We start from the raw sequence: 26049 nt of genomic DNA, 5'->3' as shown, positions 1-26049 counted from the left end.
TTGATTTTAGATTATTATAGAAAGTTTATACTCTATATTGTAGTTTTTGAATAGTATCTAAAAATTTAAATTATTAATAACTACCTTAAGAGTCGGACATTACATGATTTAATCGTTAACTGTGTAAAGCAGTTGGTATATGAGGTTACTTATTTTGTAGATCTAAATATTGACAGTACCTTTTCTATTAATAGGACGATGGTGTCACCAACAATAATGTGGAATTTATAAAAAGAAATATTATAATACATATTATATCGACCTACCTACAATAGTAATTAACAATAATTATAACCTTACGTTCGTTTAGGAAGCGGATCAGAAAATAAACTTGAAATTCCCTTCTACGAGGAATTACCAAACTCGCGTATTCAAATCGATCAACCGGGCAAGCCAACCAACATGGAAATAGTTATGCCATCAGAATCGACCATAGTGAAAGAGATTACAAGATCAGTGTCTCAATCTCCAACATTCGTGGTAACAATTGATTTTAGATTATAATAGAAAGTTTATACTCTATAGTACTTTTTGAATAGTATCTAAAAATTTAAATTTTTAATAACTATCTCAAGAGTCGGACATTACATGATTTAATCATTAACTGTATAAAGTAGTTGGTATATTAGATTATTTATTTTGTAGAAATAAATATTGACAGTATCTTTTCTATTAATAGGACGATGGTGTCACCAACAATAATGTGGAATATATAAAAAGAAATATTATAATACATATTATATCGACCTACCTACAATAGTAATTAACAATAATTTTAACCTTACGTTCGTTTAGGAAGCGGATCAGAAAATAAACTTGAAATTCCCTTCTACGAGGAATTACCAAACTCGCGTTTTCAAATCGATCAACCGGCTAAGCCAACCAACATGGAAATAGTTATGCCATCAGAATCGACCATAGTGAAAGAGATTACAAGACCCGTGTCTCAATCTCCAACATTCGTGGTAACAATTGATTTTAGATTATAATAGAAAATTTATACTCTATATTGTAGTTTTTGAATAGTATCTAAAAATTTAAATTATTAATAACTACCTTAAGAGTCGGACATTACATGATTTAATCGTTAACTGTTTAAAGCAGTTGGTATATGAGATTACTTATTTTGTAGAACTAAATATTGACAGTATCTTTCCTATTAATAGGACGATGGTGTCACCAACAATAATGTGGAATATATAAAAAGAAATATTATAATACATATGATATCGACCTACCTACAATAGTAATTAACAATAATTATAACCTTACGTTCGTTTAGGAAGCGGATCAGAAAATAAACTTGAAATTCCCTTCTACAAGGATTTACCAAACTCGCGTATTCAAATCGATCAACCGACCAAGCCAACCAACATGGAAATAGTTATGCCATCAGAATCGACCATCGTGAAAGAGATTACAAGACCAGTTTCTCCATCTCCATCATTCGTGGTAATAATTGATTTTAGATTATAATAGAAAGTTTAACTGTATACTGTATAGTACTTTTTGAATAGTATCTAAAAATTTAAATTCTTAATAACTATCTCCAGAGTCGGACATTACATGATTTAATCGTTAACTGTATAAAGCAGTTGGTATATGAGATTACTTATTTTGTAGAACTAAATATTGACAGTATCTTTCCTATTAATAGGACGATGGTGTCACCAACAATAATGTGGAATATATAAAAATAAATATTATAATACATATGATATCGACCTGCCTACAATAGTAATTAACAATATTTTTAACATAACGTTCGTTTAGGAAGCGGATCAGAAAATAAACTTGAAATTTCCTTCTACGAGGATTTACCAAACTCGCGTGTTCAAATCGATCAACCGGCCAAGCCAACCAACATGGAAGTAGTTATGCCATCAGAATCGACCATAGTGAATGAGATTACAAGACCCGTGTCTCAATCTCCAACATTCGTGGTAACAATTGATTTTAGATTATTATAGAAAGTTTATACTCTATATTGTAGTTTTTGAATAGTATCTAAAAATTTAAATTATTAATAACTATCTTAAGAGTCGGACATTATATGATTTAATCGTTAACTGCATAAAGCAGTTTGTATATTAGATAATTTATTTTGTATAAATAAATATTGACAGTATCTTTTCTATTAATAGGGCGATGGTGTCACCAACAATAATGTGGAATATATAAAAAGAAATATTATAATACATATGATATCGACCTACCTACAAAAGTAATTAACAATATTTTTAACCTAACGTTCGTTTAGTAAGCGGATCAGAAAATAAACTTGAAATTCCCTTCTACGAGGCTTTACCAAACTCGCGTGTTCAAATCGATCAACCGGCCAAGCCAACCAACATGGAAGTAGTTATGCCATCAGAATCGACCATAGTGAAAGAGATTACAAGACCAGTTTCTCCATCTCCATCGTTCGTGGTAACAATTGATTTTAGATTATAAACGAAAGTTTAACTGTATACTGTATAGTACTTTTTGAATAGTATCTAAAAATTTAAATTCTTAATAACTATCTCAAGAGTCGGACATTACATGATTTAATCGTTAACTGTGTAAAGCAGTTGGTATATGAGATTACTTATTTTGTAGAACTAAATATTGACAGTATCTTTTCTATTAATAGGACGATGGTGTCACCAACAATAATGTGGAATATATAAAAAGAAATATTATAATACATATTATATCGACCTGCCTACAATAGTAATTAACAATATTTTTAACATAACGTTCGTTTAGGAAGCGGATCAGAAAATAAACTTGAAATTTCCTTCTATGAGGATTTACCAAACTCGCGTGTTCAAATCGATCAACCGGCCAAGCCAACCAACATGGAAGTAGTTATGCCATCAGAATCGACCATAGTGAATGAGATTACAAGACCCATTTCTCAATCTCCAACATTCGTGGTAACAATTGATTTTAGATTATAATAGAAAGTTTATACTCTATATTGTAGTTTTTGAATAGTATCTAGAAATTTAATTATTAATAACTATGAGTCGGACATTACATGATTTAATCGTTAACTGTATAAAGCAGTTGGTATATGAGATTACTTATTTTGTAGAACTAAATATTGACAGTATCTTTCCTATTAATAGGACGATGGTGTCACCAACAATAATGTGGAATATATAAAAAGAAATATTATAATACATATTATATCGACCTGCCTACAATAGTAATTAACAATATTTTTAACATAACGTTCGTTTAGGAAGCGGATCAGAAAATAAACTTGAAATTTCCTTCTATGAGGATTTACCAAACTCGCGTGTTCAAATCGATCAACCGGGCAAGCCAACCAACATGGAAGTAGTTATGCCATCAGAATCGACCATAGTGAATGAGATTACATGACCCGTGTCTCAATCTCCAACATTCGTGGTAACAATTGATTTTAGATTATAATAGAAAGTTTATACTCTATATTGTAGTTTTTGAATAGTATCTAGAAATTTAATTATTAATAACTATGAGTCGGACATTACATGATTTAATCGTTAACTGTATAAAGCAGTTGGTATATGAGATTACTTATTTTGTAGAACTAAATATTGACAGTATCTTTCCTATTAATAGGACGATGGTGTCACCAACAATAATGTGGAATATATAAAAAGAAATATTATAATACATATGATATCGACCTACCTACAAAAGTAATTAACAATATTTTTAACCTAACGTTCGTTTAGGAAGCGGATCAGAAAATAAACTTGAAATTCCCTTCTACGAGGAAATATCAAACTCACGTATTCAAATCGATCAACCGACCAAGCCAACCAGCATGGAAATAGTTATGCCATCAGAATCGACCATAATGAAAGAGATTACAAGACCAGTGTCTCAATCTCCAACATTCGTGGTAACAATTGAGTTTAGATTATAATAGAAAATTTATACTCTAGATTGTAGTTTTTGAATAGTATCTAAAAATTTAAATTATTAATAACTACCTTAAGAGTCGGACATTACATGATTTAATCGTTAACTGTGTAAAGCAGTTGGTATATGAGGTTACTTATTTTGTAGATCTAAATATTGACAGTATCTTTTCTATTAATAGGACGATGGTGTCACCAACAATAATGTGGAATTTATAAAAAGAAATATTATTATACATATTATATCGACCTACCTACAATAGTAATTAACAATAATTATAACCTTACGTTCGTTTAGGAAGCGGATCAGAAAATAAACTTGAAATTCCCTTCTACGAGGAATTACCAAACTCGCGTATTCAAATCGATCAACCGGCTAAGCCAACCAACATGGAAATAGTTATGCCATCAGAATCGACCATAGTGAAAGAGATTGCAAGACCAGTGTCTCAATCTCCAACATTCGTGGTAACAATTGATTTTAGATTATAATAGAAAGTTTAACTTTATAGTACTTTTTAAATAATATCTGAAAATTAAAATTCTTGAGTATTTTAATAGCCGACCATTACTCGATCTAATGGTGGTAGTTGTATTATTCTTATTTTCTAATCATTAATTTAATGTAGATACAGTAATTTCTAATGGCTGTTATGGCAGAGAAACAATGATTTATATTAATATAATAATAGTATACTATTTTATAAAAATGTTAGCTTATTTTTGTGTGTAACATTTTAGATGAATTAATATATAAACATATTAATTTTGAATATGCAATAAATACGATAGGTACGTATAATGTTTTGTTTATCCCGTGAAATTACTTATGCAAACATACAGGACTGTTTCGTTCACTGTTCGGCTCCCCATCCTTTGACGATAACTTCTAATGTTATTTTTATAAACCTATATATATTTATATATATATAAATGGTTTTCTGTCTGCTTGTCCTATTTTTATTTCTAAATGGCTGAATTAATTGCTATGAAAAAAATTTGGTACAGAGATATAATAGATTTATGGTCAGAATATAGATTAAATATAAATATCGATAGACCTAAATATCTTTCAATCGAATATTTGAATTGTCCATACTGTTCTCGATAAACGAATTAAATTACTTTATGTTTAACTAAATTGAATATCGTTGTATGTATGAATATTACTTAGTATATATCAACCGTTATCTTTCAATATATATATATGTATATAAAAGTACACTGCTATCAAAACCACATGAAATGAATAAGATTTAGGATTTCAAAAAAAAATCTTGTGTAAATTATCAAATTTATTGCACATATCATTATAAATGGTATGTAATCTGTTTTAGGACATTCCAGACTATATGATGTCAATTACGAGTATATCAAGCAAGAGACCAAGAATGTCGATATATAATATATATGTATAAATTGGTTTTTATTTTAGATTCATGTAATTCAGAAGGTTAATCATTTAATTTTGATTTCAAAATATCTTCAAATATTATGGACTAAAATAAAAACTTATTTTCCGAAAACGTTTTATTACTAAACAATATTCTCAAATAGGTACTTGGATTATTTTCAGTTTAACAAGTGTTATCTTCAGTGCAATTATATTATTTGTATAAGGAACATCATTGTGCACTATACGTACGATTTTTAGAAAATGTTTGAAATTGTTTATGAGATTTAATATATTTCATATATTAAGTATTATATACTAAAAATAGTTTATTAATGGTGCGTATTCTAGTTTGCTGTTTATAATATTAGGGATTTTTCTTTACTTCCATAGAACAAAACCATAATCTGTTAAACTCTACAAAATAAGGAGTTTCAAGGCATTCTTTCGTAATGCTCCAATAAAAGTTCATGTATTAATGGTTGAAAAAATGAAGCGAGACTCAATCCACCCAAATCCACTGTAATATAATAATCACATGCTTGTTTGCAAGTGTGGTATCGTTTAGCCCCTAGTGATTTAGTGTTAGTAGATTAAAATCAGAGGTTAGATTTAATGTCTATAAATTATATCAATATATTACACCTACTATGAAAGTATAGTTTTACTCTAAAAATGCATATATTGCCATTGTATATAATTTATGAAATATTTATAACGCAAAAAAAATAACTATAAATATTTTAATGAATATGTATAATAGTACCTATTATATTTTAGATTCTGAACGGAGTGATGAATGTATTGATTTTACAATGATGTGTGTTTTTTTTGTGTCTGTGTACAGCATAACTAGTCGAAATAATGCTTCAATTTCAAACTTTGGGGGTGGTTTCCGATGGAAAAGTGAATATCCTTGGTGTATTATACAACTCAAAAGGAAACATTTTCCAACAGTTTCCAAAAAAATCGAGAAAAACGAAAAAAAAATGACAGAAAAACGGAGATTTTTATGCAAAACCAGCTTTCGACCAACATTTTTTTATATGGTTGCAATTCAAAAACTAATAGTGTAAATACTTGAAATTTTCACCTCACTTCCCCACGCTCCAATAATTCAAACACTTAAATACAAAAAAAAAATATAACAATGGTTAAGTGAGTGCTATTCATACGGTGTCTAGATAGAGTAACTGTAATAGATGTGTTAAATTTGAATTCAATGATTTAAAATCATAATATTTATAAATAACAATTTTGGTCTAATATTACTAAGTATATTAGATGATATTATTGTGTAAGTAATTTATTTTACTATTGGCACATTTTTGGCTGTAAGACAATTGTCTCACAATATTATCTCCTATCGAATATCACTATACATAGTACATATAATATAATATAGTGATTTAGATTTAGGTAAAGAATAAAACAAATTATAGTTGTTATTCTTTTAGTTATGATTTATTCACACAGGGTAAAAAAATTAAGTGAGATATACATATATCATACATAAACAATAGTAAAATGTAGGTATACCAAAATATATGAACAAAACCAATACAAAAATAATAAGAGCATAAATATATTTTTTGGACAGTCATAGACTAATAATTAAATTTGTATTTCATAAAAAAGTAAATCACACTGGAATACACTGTTAAAAATTGAAATGATTGATCAAACGTCTTACCACAATATGGATTATTTGCAAAGAGCATTATTACAATATGGAACATAGATATAACATAGTAACATATATGAGTATATAACAGTATATATTTTTTTGTCAAACTTTTAATATTAATAATGTAGGTAAAATGAATTAAATATAAAAAATAACGTAGTTGGTTATCACTTTTCTTTTACGGCATATTCTTTGACAGGCTGAAGATTAGTTGTTTCCGCAGATAAAGATCTAAAAAGTAAAATGTTTAAGCTATTAGTCTTTGTAAAAGTGAAATTGGATATTCTGTTAAAAATTAAATTAAAATTGTAACGAATTATAAACTAGGAGTTATAGAACTCTTGTTATGAGAATAAGTAATGAGCGATAAATTCCTAAATTATGCGACGTCATATATATATATAATATATACATAGGAATAATTATATAAGGCATATTTACTTTGATACATGTGTGTAAAAAACAATACATAATTGAAATTCCAAAATAAATTTTACTCTATGATATAGCAGAAATATGTATTGTCTGCATAATTCCGAGAGTTGGGGTGTTCAGTGATATAAAATTTCCTCCCCTGAGTTTAATTAAATTTGTATAGATATAATTTATTCAATTTTGTCTTTTTATTAAGTTTAAATAAAATTGCGTTAAAGGAAAAAAATAAATACGCCTCTGATGTAGTATTATAATTATGGTAACATTAGTAACTATATCGATGTGACTGATAGCCGTTTAAGTATTTATAAACTCTACCACACTTAAAATACGATATTTACCTTAAGTTATTTGTTATTATATATAATAACAATGATGATACATATTATATATGTTTTTTATACACATAAAAATATTATTATTTGTAATTCAATAACTCAATCCATACCTTGACCCAAACCAAGAACATGCTCCGGGTGCTGAATGCGAACGGTTGGATGATTGAAGTTTTCGTTTTGATTCATCAGCTGAAAATGGATTCTGAAAACAATGCGAAACATTATTACATAATAACAACAGCCTGTAATAAGAAAATGGCGGCATACCATCATTAGCATCAGCAGATATAATAATGAATAATATTAAAATATATTGTACAAGTACATTATACAGGTAAATACTAAATACAATAATATGTTTTCATGCCTAAAATCTACGTACCTATACACATAATAATATATTTTATATAAGTATTGATATTATTACCAATGTAATGAATCCAAAACTTTATGTTTATTTAGAACAATAGTAAAAGCTTAAACATAATTTTACTGCGAAGTAAATAATAAAGTATATATTATCATTTAGAGATAATTTTAAACTGCGGAAAATAAAATGCCAGTAACCTATCTATTAAACCTAGCTTGTTTACTTATTTTATACTTAATGATTATAATTAGAGCGTGGATTTATATGCATATTTATTCTAGTTGATTGTATAATATGCTAAGTGAGCATAAATTCGTTTCATAATAGCATAACGATTTACAAAATAAAACTTTTGTAGAGTATATTTCAGGATATTTTGATATTTATCCATTTTTTCTATTTTAAGGGCTTATTTTATAATTTTAATTGCATATTTCAATTTTTTAGTGCATATTTCAATGTTTTTTTTTTAGAAATGTTTGAAACATATAGGTACTGTTGTAATATGAGACAAAAATATTACGTTTTTATAGTTTCAATTAATATCAGAATAAAATAATAGGTATAAACGGTTTTCCCAAAGATCTTAGACCTTAGATCAATAATGGGTGAAATAAAATACGTATAGTATATGCAATAGATAAGAAAATATCGATCATGACCATTCACCATTGATATTATTTCAGAAAAAAAGAAAGAAAAATATAATATTTATAGTAGAATTCTATAATTTTAAATATGTTGTTTTAATAAATTGTTCAAAAATACGTTGTTTTGCTAATTTTTTTATGTTTTAGTATATAAAATGTATATATATTTATTTAGTATATATTTTTATCGGATATTTGCAGGTTGGTTTTTAAGTCATATAAATTCGCATTCTAATTATAATACGCGTGTATATACTCACAAGGAACGAATGATTCTTCAGCATAGCTTTGATCAGTATCAGGGTGTTGAGCTTGGGTATGGACTTGATGACGTTCATCATTTCCTCTTCGCTGACCTCAACCGGCTGCTGGCAATAGTTGTCTCGCTCTGTGGGCAGCGTCTCAGCCCCAGCCCTTGTCACCCAGTCATGCTTTTTGACGGCTGGTAACGTGATCCTGGTATCTGGATCTTTGTCAAGGAGACGGTGCAACAGGTGCACCAGTTGTGGAGACGTTTCCGGTTCGACTGGCCACTGTACCGGTTGCGTGCGGATCTGCTCGTGCACTGCTAGCACCGAGTCCGCGGTGTACGGCAGCCGACCGTAGACAAATGCGTACAATGTGCATCCCAGTGCCCATACGTCCAGCGCTCGACCGCTGTACGTTTTCGTCGACGGGTCCAACACTTCAGGAGCCGTAAACGCCGGTGTGCCCGCACTAGAACTCAACAGGTCGTCGCTTCCATCGAACTCATTGCACACGCCCAAATCTGCGATTTTCACGTGCCCACTAGCGTCGATTAATAAGTTCGACGGTTTGATGTCCCTGTGTACGATCCGCTGAAAGTGTACTGTAAACAGAAGCTGAATATTAAATAATATTATGGCGTATTATTATATGTTGTGCCCGAAATTATGACGCTGAGTTGTGAGTCTTATTTACAATAAACATCTCATTATTTCGAAAAATTTCTACATAATGTTAGGTAACTGACATTTTAAATTTTACGATATAGTCACAAATACTCGAAATACTAACGTGTTATAAAAATGTATTTTATAAATATTGAATTATTTATAAATGGTAAATGTCTGAATTGGCAAATCTATATTGGCTATTGTTATGAATGATACTATATACGTGTTTAAAAACGAACAATTATCGTCCTATTAAGTATTATTACTAATTAATACTTACAATATTCTAAGCCCAATAAAATATCCCTGAAGTATGACCTGGCTTTCGATTCAGACATTGGAGGATCACCAGGAACTTGCATCACTTCCCCACGCTCCAATAATTCAAACACTTAAATACAAAAAAAAAAAAATAACAATGGTTAAGTGAGTGCTGTTCATAAGGATAAGGTGTCTAGATAGAGTAACTGTAATAGATGTGTTAAATTTGAATTCAATGATTTAAAAGTATAATATTTATAAATAACAATTTTGGTCTAATATTACTAAGTATATTAGATGATATTATTGTGTAAGTAATTTATTTTACTATTGGTCATTGTAGTTCTATAGTAGGTTAAATTAAATTTTGCCGAAAAGTTTGAATTTTGAAAGTTTATTGTGTGTACAAAATATAATAATATATACTCGTATTTTAGAAGTTCCAAGCTCCCGTGAAGACATGAATAGTATTTTTAATTTACAACACAAAACTAAAATTGTTATTCTTTGTTTGAATATGTGAACTTAAAATGTCTACATAAAAAAAAGCGGGCAAGTCGTGGATATCGCTCTGCTGTACAGTAAGTTACAAGTGGGTTACCGTAGTGGATGGAATTAAATTTGAATCCAATGATATTATATCATTGTATACGAAAAACGATTCTGAGCGGAAACGATTTATCTGTCTAGGATAGGTATATTGTAAATTATTAAAATTTTTCAAATCTTAGAGTTAAAAAGAATATTTTTTATGAATTTCTAGCATAAAATAATTTATGAATTTTACGTATATTGTCAAAATTCAAAATTTGAATGCTTATAAAAAAAAAATTGTGACTATATATTTATTTTATGTTTCAACTGATATTGTAAAAATATGCTAGGAGCCTTGTATTCAATTTTCAAATCTTAGTTCTAAAAATAAAAATTTTTATGAATTTCTATCTAAGATAATTTGAATATTGCCGTATTTAGTCAAAATTTGAACTTTAAATGCTTATAAAAAAAAATCATGCCTAAATATTTTTAATATATTTTTCAACTGCTATTGTTAATATGTGATAGAAGCCTTGTATTAAATGTTCAAGCTTTTCTACACAACAAATAAATTTTTATCGATATTTATAGAATATAAAAACCAAAAAAGTTAAAAAAAAATTAATATGTCAGTAAACAACTGAAAACAAATCTAAATATTTTGAAAATTGTATCAAATACATAAAATGCCTATATAAATATTCAGTTAAAATTTCATGTATCTGCGGTCATTTGTTTTAGAGTTACACCAAAATAAGAAAATCGCTAAATGTGAAATCCAGTGAAAATCAAATGTTGTAAAAATATAAATTTCAAATGATCATAAAAATTTAATTTGAATTTCCGGTGAACATTTTTTTTGTGATTGAGATTTACAAACTTGTTAGGAATCTTGTATTAAATTTTCAAATCTTAGATTTAAAAAAAAATTTTTTTATAATTTTCTTGCTTAAAATAATTTACGAATTTTCGTAATTTTTACGTATTTTGTCGAAAATCAAACTTTAAATGCTTATAAAAAAAAGATTGTGACTATGAATTTATTTTATTTTTCAACGTATATTGTAACAACATGTTTAAAACCTTGTAATAAATTTTCAAGATCTTCTACCCAAAAAATAGATTTTTATTGATATTTATATTAAAAAAACTAATAATGATCGAAAAATTCATATGCCTATAAATAGTTCAACTTAAGTCGAAAATTTTTTGAAAATTGCATTGGGGATAGAATATATTTATATAAACATTTGGTGAAAATTTCATGTATCTATGGTCATTTGTTAATGTTACATCAAAAACCAAAATTGATTTTGTCGAAAATTGATTGTGCGTAAAATTTTCCGTTTTCCCCTCAATTTTTAGTTTGTTTATCCTGATTATTTATCTTTTGACCCCCCCAAAGTACCAACTAGATTCACTTTTTGATCGAACCATCGAACGAGGTACTGAAGTAAAAAATCGAAGCACTTTTACTGCCCCAAAACGTGATGACAGACACAAAAAAAAAAAATAAAAACACACATCGTGGTAAAATCAATCGCTCCGCTCAGAATCTAAAATTGTGTTACTATACATATATAAATTATATATTATATATGTATATAATTTTTATATTTAGATTTTTGGACTACTGTTTATGAGAATTCTTGTCTTACATTCCAATTATCAATTTGATAAATTGATAACTCTTGATATCTTTATAAGCCTTGACAAAATTTGAATTTTAAATTATAAAAAAACCGTGCTTATTGTTCATTAATATTTCTCAAATAGTATTTTAACTATTTATGAAGAAACTTACTCGACCCAACGAAATTTTCTTATTCATATAAATTTATAGAAAAAAGACTAAAAATATTTAAAATTTCAAATGTCTATAATTAGCTTAAAACGAATCAAAATATCTTGAATATTTTAAAATATATAGAAAATGATAAAAAAAAAACATTTGATAAACATTTCAAGTGACTACAGTTGATAAATTTTGAATTACAACAAAATAAGAAAATCGTTCAATTAGGATTTGTTAAATTACTGGTGAATCTAATATCTATAAATACTAACCTTCATAAAAAATGTATTTGACTGTCTGGTAAATTTTTTTTGGAAAATATAGAAAAACTTATGATAATATTTTATTAAAGTTTCAAATCTTAGAAATATATAAAAAAAACATCTTAGGTATACCTATCTACATTTATGGTACTTTAATTTTTGTGGTTTTTACAAATTTCGTTAGAATTTTAACACCACACATTATAGTTACCAATTACAAGAAACTACTATGGATTTACGCTCAATTTTTTTTTAACCTATATTATATTATATTTTCGAGTTTTTTGACAAATCGATTAAAAAAAAAATTATACAATTTTCTTATGACTATAAATAGTTAAAAAAGTCAAAATTATTTTTTATTATATATAAAATGTAAATTTAAATATATGGTGAATATTTCATGTTTCTACAAATAATCATTTTTAGTTACACTAAAAAATAAAATCGATTTTTTTCGAAAATTGGTTTCCTTAAAAATCTCATGGGCAAATTTTCCTGGGGATTTTAAAAACCACTGGTAAATTGCTTTTAATCTTTGAAGTATCAACTAGATTAAATTTCCTTCTATAGAAACTATATTGAAGTGAATCTATTTTTATTGCTCCAAAACGCGATACAGAAAATAATAATAAAAAAACACACACACACGTCATTGTAAAATCACTAAAACCAATACATTTATTGCTCTGCTCAGAATCTTAAACATTAGTAAAATATATTTAATAAAATATATTGAAATATTTACCTAAATAAAGATGATCCTCATCTGGATCCTCTAAAACTTCGACTAGTTTCACTACATTAGGATGATCAAGTTTCTTCAACAAAGCTATTTCTCTGTAGACTTTGTCTAAAGGATTGGCCCCTTTACGTCTGGCGTTTAGTCTTCCTATAATAGATTTAATATAGTAATAAATAATAATAAATAATAATATGATAAAACTGTGAATTGAAAATTAAATAATACTTATTTTTTTTTTCTAAAATAAATTATTTTAAATAAGAAATCTTAACATCTAATAAGTAACTGTTTTTCTCCGAGGATTTAACCATAGCACAACATTTACAGTCCATATTATTATTGTTTATTACATTGAATATATATATATAATACTATAATAGTATATACAACAACTATATAATAACGTAAAATACTTTTTAGGTTATGGAAAAATCACATAAAATGTTTTATTCTATTATATTACCCATGGTTTATGAGTATTTGATCTGCTAGTGAATAATTAATACGAATGTCTGGTTGCATAAAAGTCATTAATTAAGTGATAAATGTCTATTTTTGTTATAACAAATGATTAGCTAACTGTTCATAGATCGTCAAATCAGTATTTATTGCAATTTGCAATACAAATTCTCAAATTCTCTAAGAATTCTGTAATCATATTTAATATTTAAAAAATACTTATTAACAGCTGTTATTTAATTTATTTAATTCCTGATAACACATTTTAACGAGTCTTTAAAATTTAGTGACCCGATATCGAGGAATTAACTAATGGACTGTTCACTGCTGTTAATCTAAAATTTAACGGGCTCTTAAATATTTAAAGATCGTTTATGTCACGAAATTTTTTAATTCATTAAAACCGATAACGGCCTGGTATAAATGTCTAAAGGTCTTTTATACAATCAGGCAGTTATAATATTTAACAATTATAAGTTGTATATTAATAACACTTACCTATATTTACTAATAAATTGTTGTATACTTATAGTATGGTAAAATCATAGTATAAATTAAAGCTGAAGTGACTTTATTCTTCATAAGGCCATTTAATATTATAATTAGCTCCATATTTCTACTAACATACATATTCAAAATACTTTTCAGCATAAGTTTTAGCATAGAGTTTTCAATGTTAAAGTAATGTACCTTTACTGCATATGATAAATAAAATCATTATTTTAGAAGATGATATAATTTAAATTATCTTTTATCGTTGAACCTTAATTAAAAGTATAAACGTTTTTCTGCGTGTATGAACATTTTCATCAGAACTAAACTATCGATTTTGGTCAAGAGCATAATATATATATATATATATATATATATATGTATATAATTGGAGTATATCAACTGAACTCTAAGGGAATACTTGAATACATATTATTGCGCTTCACTTAATAATGAACAAAACTATACACAAAAAGGTTATCTAAACAAAACATAATAGTTTATAATTAACGTAGTAAATTGTAAAGTGTACATTAAAAGTATAATATAGTTCGTGCAAATAGTAAATATATATTATTATGTAGTTTACTTACAAAGAAAAATAACAACGATGAAAATATTATGATTGGGCAAACATTTAGTACTTAGTTATATTGTGTATTTGTCTGTGTATTATACACAGCATAATAAAACAAAAGTTGAGATATTTTAATAATTTTAAAATTTTGTTTACAAAATTCAAACATTAGGTACATGAAATCATTATAAATTATAATATGGTATTTGCGTGTTTTACTATATCATAATAGTTTATGGTTATAGTAAATAGTTATAAATAATAAAAAACGAGAGATATAAAATCATAAACATACAAATACATTATATTATCATGCTTTGATGTAATTTTAATTTATAACTTAATAGTTTAAAATTATTTAAATGTAATAATATTACATATTCAATATTTTAATCTATAAAAAAAAATATCACATAATAGTACCTACCTATATCGCTATACATATTTTTAAATTTTTCATTAAATATTTCATAAATTTGGAAAACTAGAATTTTGACAGTGACAGCATATTATTAATTATACCTAATTAGGTATCAGAAGAATACGCTATGTGTATTAAAGATTTTAAATCTTTTGGTAACAACAGTTACCTAATAGATCTCTTACAAGTTACAGTATATTGTATGTATATGAAAATCAATGTAAATATTGCTTATGGACATATCTATTTTTTTTTTTTTTTTTTTTTTGATTAAAGTTTATGACTAAAAATAACATTTTTAAATAAATTTGTGAACAGCAGTCCTAAATTGTATGACCTATAAATATAAAAATACGGCCAATGTGTATAATATATAGATATAATATTATTTTATTATTTTTTAGTAATATATGTTGTCATATTAACACGATAATGATGTATAACAGTACTTTCAGGTTATCTCGATTACCTTTATTTCGGTACCTTTTTACGGATTACCTATTATAAATTATAATATCACTAATAATTCAATAGATACAACATTATTATGAAAGAAATTTATGTTTAAAATAAACATACTATTAAAAATAAATTTAAAAAATATCATGGTTTATTTATTAATATTTATTATTTATGTATTATATTTAACGAAAATAAACTTACCAAAACAGCCAGCCTTTTTCATTAATTTTTTCTTAGATAATATTTTCATAGCCTAAAAAAATTAAATAAATATCAAAGTTATGTAAAGAAATTTACAAATAGACACAGTTGTGCTTAATAAACGAGGACACATGAGAGTATGAGACTAATAGCCCCTTTCACATATATTTAAATTAGCCTTCTTCATCAAAGTTTCAGTTAAACATAATATGTTGACATTAATTTAACTTGAGTCTTGTTCACTTTTCTATTGACAATAGATACTAGATGTATAAAAATGTTAAAATGTATGGAAAATATGAATAACAATCTACAGGCTATTAAATAATATGTTTGTATATATATAATGAATTAAATCTTCTACAATATAAATTCTTAAGTGCTAATCTGCTATACTATAATATGCTAACATAAACAAAAATTATTGATTTACAGTCATCACTTACTACAGTTACGTATTCATTTTTATACCTAAAAACTCATTTGTTTCTGACAAAAAGTCTTTTTTAAATATGTTTAAAAATATATATATTAAAACATTTTTTTTAAGTTCTTTAATCACAACAAAATCTTCAAATTTTCAGATAAACAATACTACCTATAATACTACCTACCTATATGATACTTATAAGTTATAGCTATATAATATTTACTTGTATTTCTAAGCATTTTATAAGAATTTAATTGTAAAATGAATATAATATATAAAAAATAATTTTGCTTAAATCCTCAAAGGAACCTCTTTATTAATGTTTTATATTTAAATCTGAGTTTCAAAATAACCAAAATTATAATTTTTAATTTTTAAACACGAAATTAAAAACAAAAATAATTTTATGGATTAAAAATATAATATGATTTATTAATATTATTACTCGTAAAATAATAATTATTTTATTTGTCAAGCTTGATAAAATAATTTATGTAAATTCAAAATATTTTTTTTTTACAGGTTGATTTATTGTGGTATTATATTTAACATAGTTAATGGACAAAATTACAAAAACGATTTACTGTGGAATCTTCTGTTTAATTAACTTGTTCTCGATTATATACATTTCATATTAATTCCATCTGGATGCTTTTAATACCTATTAGAGTAAATTATAATGTCATCCAATAAATAATGATCTTGAGTCGAGATTTTAGTCAATATATCCTAAATCCTAATTATTTTACCTAATTGAAATAATAATAAAAAATGTTTACATTGGAAACTAAATTAGTAGCTGATCCTTTGTCGCTTTGATTATACATTTATCTAACGATCTAATATTTTTCTGTGAAAATTATACAAAAATGTTTAAATAATATTATATTAATTATTAGTACTTACGTAATGTTTGTCATCTAGTTCATTATACGCCAATTTAACAAGTCCATAAGATCCCTAAACAGATAAAAGAATAATTAATAAACATATTGTATTAGTATATATAAAATTCATATAGGTATTTACATTGATACCTAATATATGTGTTGAAATGGTTTCATTTTATAATAAAATCTTAAATTGTATTTATTAAATAATGTTTAAAACAAAAATAATTTGAATTCAAATTTTAAATACACCAAACAAAATATAAATGATGAATATTTTGTGTATTTGTATTGTCTGTAAAATTAGTTTTAACTTTTAAAGTATACAAACGTCATGAACTCGACAATTCGACATTATGAAAGCAATTTAGAAGACATGCAAAAACAACATTGTTATTATACCTATTTTAAATCGATCAAAGAAAATGTGTTATATTTTACTTTTATTTCGTTCAAATAGTTTTATTGTTCAGAATTAATTTTTATGTGATTCATTTCAATATAAATGTGATTGCTTGTATAATGTGCATACAAGATTGTTATCAAAGGTGATATTAAAAAAAATAAATATATTTTCTGTTTACCGGATATCCGGTTATCAGATTTCGAAATAGTTATTAAGCATTAAACAGTTATTCGGTAGTATGTTAATTAGATCAAAGACTTATTTACATTTAATAAAAATACAAAAAAAAAAAAATGTATGGAAACAAATCATAATAAAAATATCTTAAAATCGGTAAAAAATTGACGGAAGGTACTATTGAAAAAAATTACTCGATCAATGTCAATTTAGTAAATTCAATTATGGCAGGTACATAATATTGTGTTAAATTAATACGGTCTTTTAAAAGTTGTACACAATTGTATACTATTTATTGAAATGTGTTTAAAATGTGCTACATGAGGAATATCATACTATATAAATAAACAATAATTTTCAATTCATGATGACATTAATGTTTCAAATGATTATAAATTCTAACGGGAAAATACTTCTTCTTCCATTTGTGGCAACATATGATGAATAATTCACAAAAACATAAATTTCATGATCAAAAATGTATAGACCTCTGACGTACATAAAGTTTATTGCCCCAACAAAACAAAAGAGAAAACATCATAGGAGATTATTTTCAAACTTCTATTATGGCGTTTTTAGTAGAAATTAATAAACAAATTACCTAATTTTATTTTATTTTACAATATAATGAATCTAATCAATTATATATTTCATTCAACTGGTAAGAATTATTATTAATATGGAATTTAGATATGTATTAATTATAAATTGAAACCTTGATTAAAACTGCTCACATAATGCTTAAATAATTTTTAAATAAAAAAAAAAATTCTGACATGATATTTTAGGGACTGTTAAAAGAGTTATTTGTTTATTGGTGATTTATGTGTTATTTTTGTGAAGAAGTAGTGAATAAACCAAAAAATCAAACATAAATTGGAATTTAAAAAACGGGTAAGTCGTGAATGTCGCTCTGCTGTACAGTAGGTTACAAGTGGGTTACTGTAATAGGTGGAATTAAATTTTAATCCAATGATATTATATCATTGTATACGAAAAACGATTCTGAGCGGAGACGGTTTATAGGTAATTAAAAACTTTAAATACTTGTAAAAAAAAATAGTGACCATGTATTTATTTATTTTTCAACTGATATTGTAGAAATATATTAAGAGCCTTGTATTAAATTTTCAAATTTTAGATTTAAAAAGAAAAACTTTTATGAATTTCTATCTAAGATAATATGAACATTGTCGTAATTTTTACGTATTTAGTCAAAATTTGAACTTTTGAACAAGTTTAGAGGGAGAAAAAGTGTTTACAGAATAAAAAATAAAAATAAATAAACATCATTGTAAAACCAATACATTTCTCGCTGCGCTAATAATCTAAAAAACGTGACAGGTTTTTTGGTTTATATGGATCACTTAAAATTTGCGAATATAAAAGAATCTCACAACAGACACCTACTACCTGGTGGCTGGTAGCTATATTGCTTTATAATTGGAAATTTGCCAAGCAATAATTATTAAGCTATATGAAAACTGTATACGTATTCAAAAGAAATTCAAACAATATTATTGATATACATTTTGGAATTTCGACAAGTTATTTAACCGGAAATATACAATTATTATACAAGTACTAATATTATGCATACATAATACATATATTATATATATATATATATATATATATATATATATATATATATAATTGAAAATTATACCTTGTGTCTGGATTATCCATGACTAATGACTAATGAGTAAAAATTAATATAAAACCGTTCGCTGCAGCTTAAGTATATTGATTTGGCTGTACAATGTATACCTGTCCTATGGAATCGATCAGTTTGTACTGGTTGAGCTTTTGATGAGCATTCGGATCGTCCAAGCTCTGCACGTTGACGGACACACGGCACTCGCGCAACGGCGGTCGACGTCTGGCGAACCGCGGCGAACACGCAGGCGAGTAGGGCAAGTTCGGACATATCGGTCGCGACAAGGACGTCGCCGCTGTCGTCGTCGTCGCAGATTCAGTCTTGTTGCAGGTTACCCCTTGTGAATCTCGCGGGCTGTCAGCAGTCGCATCGGTGGTCACCACCGATTGCTCCGAATCGCACTGGTGGCGATCGTTTAGGGTTACCGCCACCGAGGTGCATTGCTCCTGCTGCTGTTGCTGAGTGTCCCCGACCACAGCGGTAGATGTGGCGGTGGCGGCGGCGGTCGTCGGTCTCTCTGCAGGTGATGCCGACGGATTCGCGTCCACTGACACTGCCGCATGTCTACTGTAAAACGAACAAATAAAAAATTATTTTGACGATTTATTTGTTGTTAATGTGGCTCTGAATTGGGTGTCGTTTACCATATATACTATATAGGACTACTCTAGTTGAGTGTAGGTACTGGACGGTTCTATTTCAACAACAAACACTCATCACTATCTAACCCACTATTCTATATACATTTTAATAACTTAAAGTTTTTATAAAACATGATTTTTGCGAAAAAAACTATTATGATTTCTTGGCAGTCAGAATTGGGAAATACTCTGTACTTTTTGTAGGTACTCAAAATTTACTTTTTAAATTATAACAGGGCATGTATGAAAATGGTATATGTAAGAATTACGACCGTCACAACTCACAATTCACAAGACCACAAATTTGGATACAAAATTCAGAACTCTGATATAAATTGTTATGCAGCGACATATTATATCTATAGTGATCAGTGCAGTATCAAATTTTTTTAAATCGTGCTATACATAATTTTATAATATAATTTGAATTTACTTGATAAAAATCCAATAATAGTTTTTCAACGTAGGAGATCAATATTAAATCTATCTTTAAGAGACACCTGAAGGCTGAATTAACGTGGATTTGATCAGACAGATAGTTTTGATTTTGTGTTGATTAATGTTTATAATCATCATATCGAAATTTCCAATTCATTCATATCAAAATAAAAACATAAGCTTCTGATTGCATTTTAAACAACTTTAAAATTGAGTGTTTAAAATATATATAAAATGAGATATATTTAATTTAGAATATTATTCAAAAACGACATATATTATAGCCTATAGGTGTACAAATAAGAACTAAATTCAAATATAAACTATAATGTATATATTATAATACGAATTTAATTATACGGTATTTCTACGAACACGAATTATTTAAAATATTAAATTCAGAATCAGACATCAATAGATCTAGAAAGTAATAATTCATATTATAAAGAAGACTTTTTTATTGACGCCATATATGATTACAACATAAATAGTAAAATGCTAGGCCATTACCTAATGCAATCATATGAATTTTTGATTTTCCCAAATAACGCTTTGCAAAGGTATGTATTACTATATTATCCATGAGATACGCATATAACCGTATACTATCTGTAGAATATGTACAATACAGCCTATAAACAGCACGCGAGTCACGTTCAATTTATGCCTCATTTAATATTATGATACCAAGTTTATTGTCATTTTTCAGTAATTTAATATGATCGTTTAAAGTCGTTTTATAATTTTGAGTAGACATAGGTAGGTGGTTATCCAAATAAATTACTTTTAAACCCATTTCTCTATTCCAATTGCTAAAAATATAATAATTCACTGTGGTTTGTAACTGACGTTAGTTTTTATCGAAATAATGCATTTCTAATGACTATAGTATAATATATAAAATACACACGACAATGGATTTCACTTACGTTATTTGGGCGCTAATGAGGCGTGACGCTATAATGCCCGTTTTGATAGTTGGCAGCCAAATGCACATGTGCGATAGTCACATACTAATGTAAGAAGGTGCATGCGATTTTTTAACCATCAAAACACTTTTAAACGATCGTCGATCAATATCGATGAAGTTCGTACAAATTTTCGATTTGTACACGTCGATTTCTTATGGAACCCCGCTTGATAGTAGGTAGGTATTTATTATGTTGTATTATGGTACAGTCGATATCAATTAAAATAAATCAAAATAAATGTATGAGTCGATTGAGATCACGCGGTAAACATAAGGAATAAACGAATGAATGATGTGGTATTAAATATAAATATTATAAATTGATTTTAGAATCGGATTGAAAAAATTCGGACGTTATCATCGTAGGCCCTGGCACATCGTTACGTTTCAGACATCGAAACGGTACTGTGCTGTGCGCGCTGCCTTGACGATGAGCTATATAGTGTATGGTTACTACCCTTATAACCTTTTATGCGCATGTCAGTATAACAATAATAATATGATGTAGATACACGGGGTGGTGAGAAGCGATAGGATACTCCAGGTGGGTACTGGGTAGCGTAGAAGAAGGGGAGAACCGACACGCATATATATTTATTAATAAAATAAAAACACGAAACTCGTTAAGCCTTATGGTATATGTTTTGAGTGTATCTTGCCATTAAATATAGGTATAAGTTACCCAGAAAAATTTAAATTACATACCTGCAACTATAATGGATGTATAAAATTTGAATTAAATGATAATTCATCGTATACAAAAAACGATTCTGAGTGAAGAAGACGGGTGGAACAACATCTTTTTTAAAAGAAAGTTTGTGTATATTGAAATATATTTATATTATCATGGGGATTTATTTAATATTTGAATTCGGTAGATTGGACGAATTTTTACCAAAAACATCGCATAGATTTATAGGCGTATAGCCTATATAAGTTATAAGTCAATTGCCATTTATATATCGTATATGCAAAAAAATTCAACTAAAAGTCAATATCCGATGTACCTTATAATGATATAAATAGGGTAAATGAAATAAATAGCTTAAATTAGTCAAGATATTTTGAAATTTGCATAGTCTTTAGAAACTTATGTTTAATACGTAATGAAAAAATTTTAATTCTACAATTAATATTTTTTAAATTCTAAAGCAATTAAAATGTATATAGGAAAACTCTCATTTAAACGTTAAATATCTAATTTTAACGAAAATTAAACTTCATCAAAAGTTTATAAAATCAAAAATGTGACCATTTATCTTCGATATTTTCAACCACTGTAAGATTTTTAACTTTTTGAGCTATTATATTAAATTTAATATGTAGAAGCTTTTTTATTTAGAAACTATTGATTTTGTCAAACACTGGTGTTGAGTAAATATTCTTGTTTTTATGGTTTTGTTTATGAGTATTTCTAATTGTTATAAAATAGAATCCAAAGGCAAAAATATTTTTAAAAAAACTCTAATGTTGATGATTAAAACGAATGCTCTGTACATAAATGTAATGACAAACAGAAAAAAAAAAGAAAAACATATCACTATAAAACCTCTACTAAGAATCTAAAACGAATGGTTAGCATTTGAATTTTGATATTCACGTTTGATTATGTACCTACGTCCTACATTCTCATCTATCTTACCGTTTCAATATTTTAAAAATAGTCTATAATAGAAGATTATAAGTGTAGTACTATATTTATTTAATAGATATTTCCCAAATTTTTGAAAAAACTATGAGAATTTCTAAAAATTACCTCTAAGGCTCTAAAGTATATCAAGGTGAGTGATTTTTGATTTCAAAACAGGTATAGACCGATCTTTGGACCAGTATACTCGCCCAAAAACATGTGGAAAAATAAAAAATAAATAAATATCATTGTAAAACCAACAGATCTATTTATCGAGAATCTAAACAAATTATTTAATGTAAATGATAATTTGATGTACATTTATTTTAGATTTCAAATAATTAGTAGGTATGTTTATTTTATTTTTTGGGAATTTTGGTCTCTTAATCCTCTCACCCGCCGATATTCACCTATGCATCTAACGCAAAAAGTATATTATTATTATAACATTATATACCAGATTAGTATAATTTGTGGGGCAATCAATCATTGGGTTGATTCAATAAATATCATAAAAATCTCCCGTTCAAACATAGATAAATAGATAATATACTAACTTTAACTTTTAAGTTAAATAATAAATAAATTAACAACATTAAGGCAAAGTTATAAATATTTACTACGCTGCTATTTGTTGAATGTTTGTAAGACAAATATCAGATGCAGGCGAGATGTCGGTCTTCATTTCTCTTTAGGGATAATTTTGAATTTTGATCCAAGGCACAAAATCACCACCTCTTCCCACTTGATTTACTTCTGGATTAGTACTGACACTAATAAACTATGATACATATTTTATACTATATAGTACTTTTACGTAGATACGTGTTATTAATAATACATATATGACATCGAAAGAGTTTCAGATTCAAGGTCGATATTTTTGTTTAAAGACATTAAAGTTATTTACGACATACATAGCTATAGAAGAATAGTCAACGGTTTTATCATATTATATATATATATAGTCATATAGAAATTAAAAAAAACCATACATCAGAAATATTAAGAGTGCGTCTTTGCATAATAACTTTCTCATAAACATGTTTTAGAAAAGCGCTAATAATACACGTATTACTGGTTTTAATGAATTAAACTTGTCAATATATATATTAAAATGTACCTATTACACAAAGTGCTACCACCCGTTCACCCAATGACCACTACACATTCTACTTAAAATAAAATCAACATAATAATATATAAAGATACCGCCTTACATAGACGATGCACGCAGATGCAGTGATGTACTACTGTTAAAAAGTCAAATGACATTGAGACACATACATATACTATATAGTATATAAGACATCAAGACGTGTAAGATGTTTAATAGTATATAAAATATATATTAGTACCTACCTGATTGCATCTGTGGAGGTGGTAATGCTACTCGTTAACCTACAGCTAGCAACCACATCTACTGTAGATGGTTTCCAACCCGTTATCGAAGTAGCTGTAACATACGAAAAAATATATTTTTTTTTAAATAATCATTGGAACATATTGCATAGTAATTATGAGCGTAGAAATTAATATTAAAAATATTATTGAACATGCGTTAAAACTATCAAAAGCACAGTTAATAAAATAATCATTATACTGTTATATTGGTTTTATTAAAAAAGTATATTCTCAAAAAAAAAAAAAATTGTAACTGTAATTGTATATAAAAAAAAATAAAACATAAAACATAATTAATAAATTAAATAATCATATGATATAATTAATATAACAATACGTGTATGTTAGGTATGATAATGATCGTATTGGTATATCCCTAATGTTCGTTTTTTATAAGCATAAATATCATATTTAACAAAAATGCAATAATAATAAAAAAAATAATAAATTAATAAGTATTAACACAATTAGCAAATACACAATGTTTATGCAACTTTCGAGATGGGTAGCCGCCGGCCAATAGTATATAAATATATAATATTATGTATATACTATTATAATATGCCCAATACCCTAATATATGGCCGTGTTTAGTATTTTTTAAATGTGTTTATTAAACGTTTGAGTTAAATGATTAGCATTATACAAATAGCTGTGCATATATTAAGAGGCTAGAATAAACGTTCGGATCATTGACGCGTATAACGCCACTATACAGTATACGTACATATATAACATGTAATATTGCATACATTAAAAAACATCATCATAATATAATATGTAAAACAGATAATATGCGTCAATAATGTATTATTTCAATTAATATAACACACGAAAACGATTGTGTCCACGATGCTCTATTCCAAAATAATAATTATTATTTATACTATAAATTATAATAATATTATATGGATGCTCGCCACGCTGCCAATGACCCGTTGTATGGTATATACCTATATAGTTATGTATTTGGTTCTAATATAGTAATATTATGTATACGTGTAGATAATATGCTGTGTGTACGTCACGCTGCACGTTAGGGCGCTTGGGGCATGGTGTTTTTAGGCTAAGTCCACGGGCATAGGTATAGGTATAATATACTAAACATCAGTGCAGTAATTTTATCGTAACAAAAATGAAAAAATAGACAGCCACTTAAAATAATTATTACTCTTTACATTACCTAGTCATCAGCATCACTCCAAGCGAAAAATATAAACCACAAGACTTCATATCATATTATATTCTGATTTATGTAATAGGTACCTACATATATATATATATATATATATATATATATATATATATATATATATAATATATATTATAACAATTTATATCTATTCAGTATACGTAAACCTTCTACAACGACTATTGTTGGATATTATGTTTTAATATGTCTATGTGTTAATACAAAAATCACGAAAATTATGTTTGTGTATATAATTTATATAATGACTAAAAATAATAGTAATTATATTTCGATGTAGGTTAACAG

General features: G+C 26.8%; 1 protein-coding gene and 1 long non-coding RNA gene across 4 annotated transcripts in view; one reads left to right on the top strand and one right to left on the bottom strand.

The window, feature by feature from the left end:
* Window positions 1-803: 803 nt before the first annotated feature.
* On the top strand, window positions 804-3907 carry LOC149056171 (uncharacterized). The gene is made up of 7 exons (XR_016191596.1): window positions 804-965; window positions 1283-1452; window positions 1774-1943; window positions 2145-2430; window positions 2752-2921; window positions 3233-3402; window positions 3714-3907. It is a non-coding gene; the product is annotated as an uncharacterized LOC149056171 (long non-coding RNA).
* A 2957-nt stretch (window positions 3908-6864) lies between these two features.
* LOC107170036 (calcium/calmodulin-dependent protein kinase kinase 1) overlaps window positions 6865-26049 on the bottom strand; it is a 36000-nt gene continuing 16815 nt past the window's right edge. For 2 of the 3 annotated variants that reach the window (XM_015520040.2, XM_089226603.1), the window contains exons 3-11: window positions 24510-24603; window positions 19579-20035; window positions 17242-17295; window positions 15906-15957; window positions 13297-13440; window positions 9973-10083; window positions 9036-9625; window positions 7866-7957; window positions 6865-7213 (exon numbers count right to left, since the gene is read on the bottom strand). In XM_015520040.2, the coding sequence (XP_015375526.1) occupies window positions 7150-7213; window positions 7866-7957; window positions 9036-9625; window positions 9973-10083; window positions 13297-13440; window positions 15906-15957; window positions 17242-17295; window positions 19579-20035; window positions 24510-24603 (1658 nt within the window). In that variant the 3' untranslated portion in view covers window positions 6865-7149. Of the gene's footprint in view, window positions 7214-7865; window positions 7958-9035; window positions 9626-9972; window positions 10084-13296; window positions 13441-15905; window positions 15958-17241; window positions 17296-19578; window positions 20036-21476; window positions 21910-24509; window positions 24604-26049 lie in introns of those variants that run through there. The other variant, XM_015520041.2, reaches the window with a different exon arrangement.

The sequence above is a fragment of the Diuraphis noxia genome, unplaced genomic scaffold (assembly GCF_037042655.1).
Source record: "Diuraphis noxia isolate RWA-SAM2 unplaced genomic scaffold, SU_Dnox_SAM2 contig0004, whole genome shotgun sequence".
Classification (NCBI taxonomy): domain Eukaryota; kingdom Metazoa; phylum Arthropoda; class Insecta; order Hemiptera; family Aphididae; genus Diuraphis; species Diuraphis noxia.
This window is presented reverse-complemented; position numbering and strand designations above follow the sequence as displayed.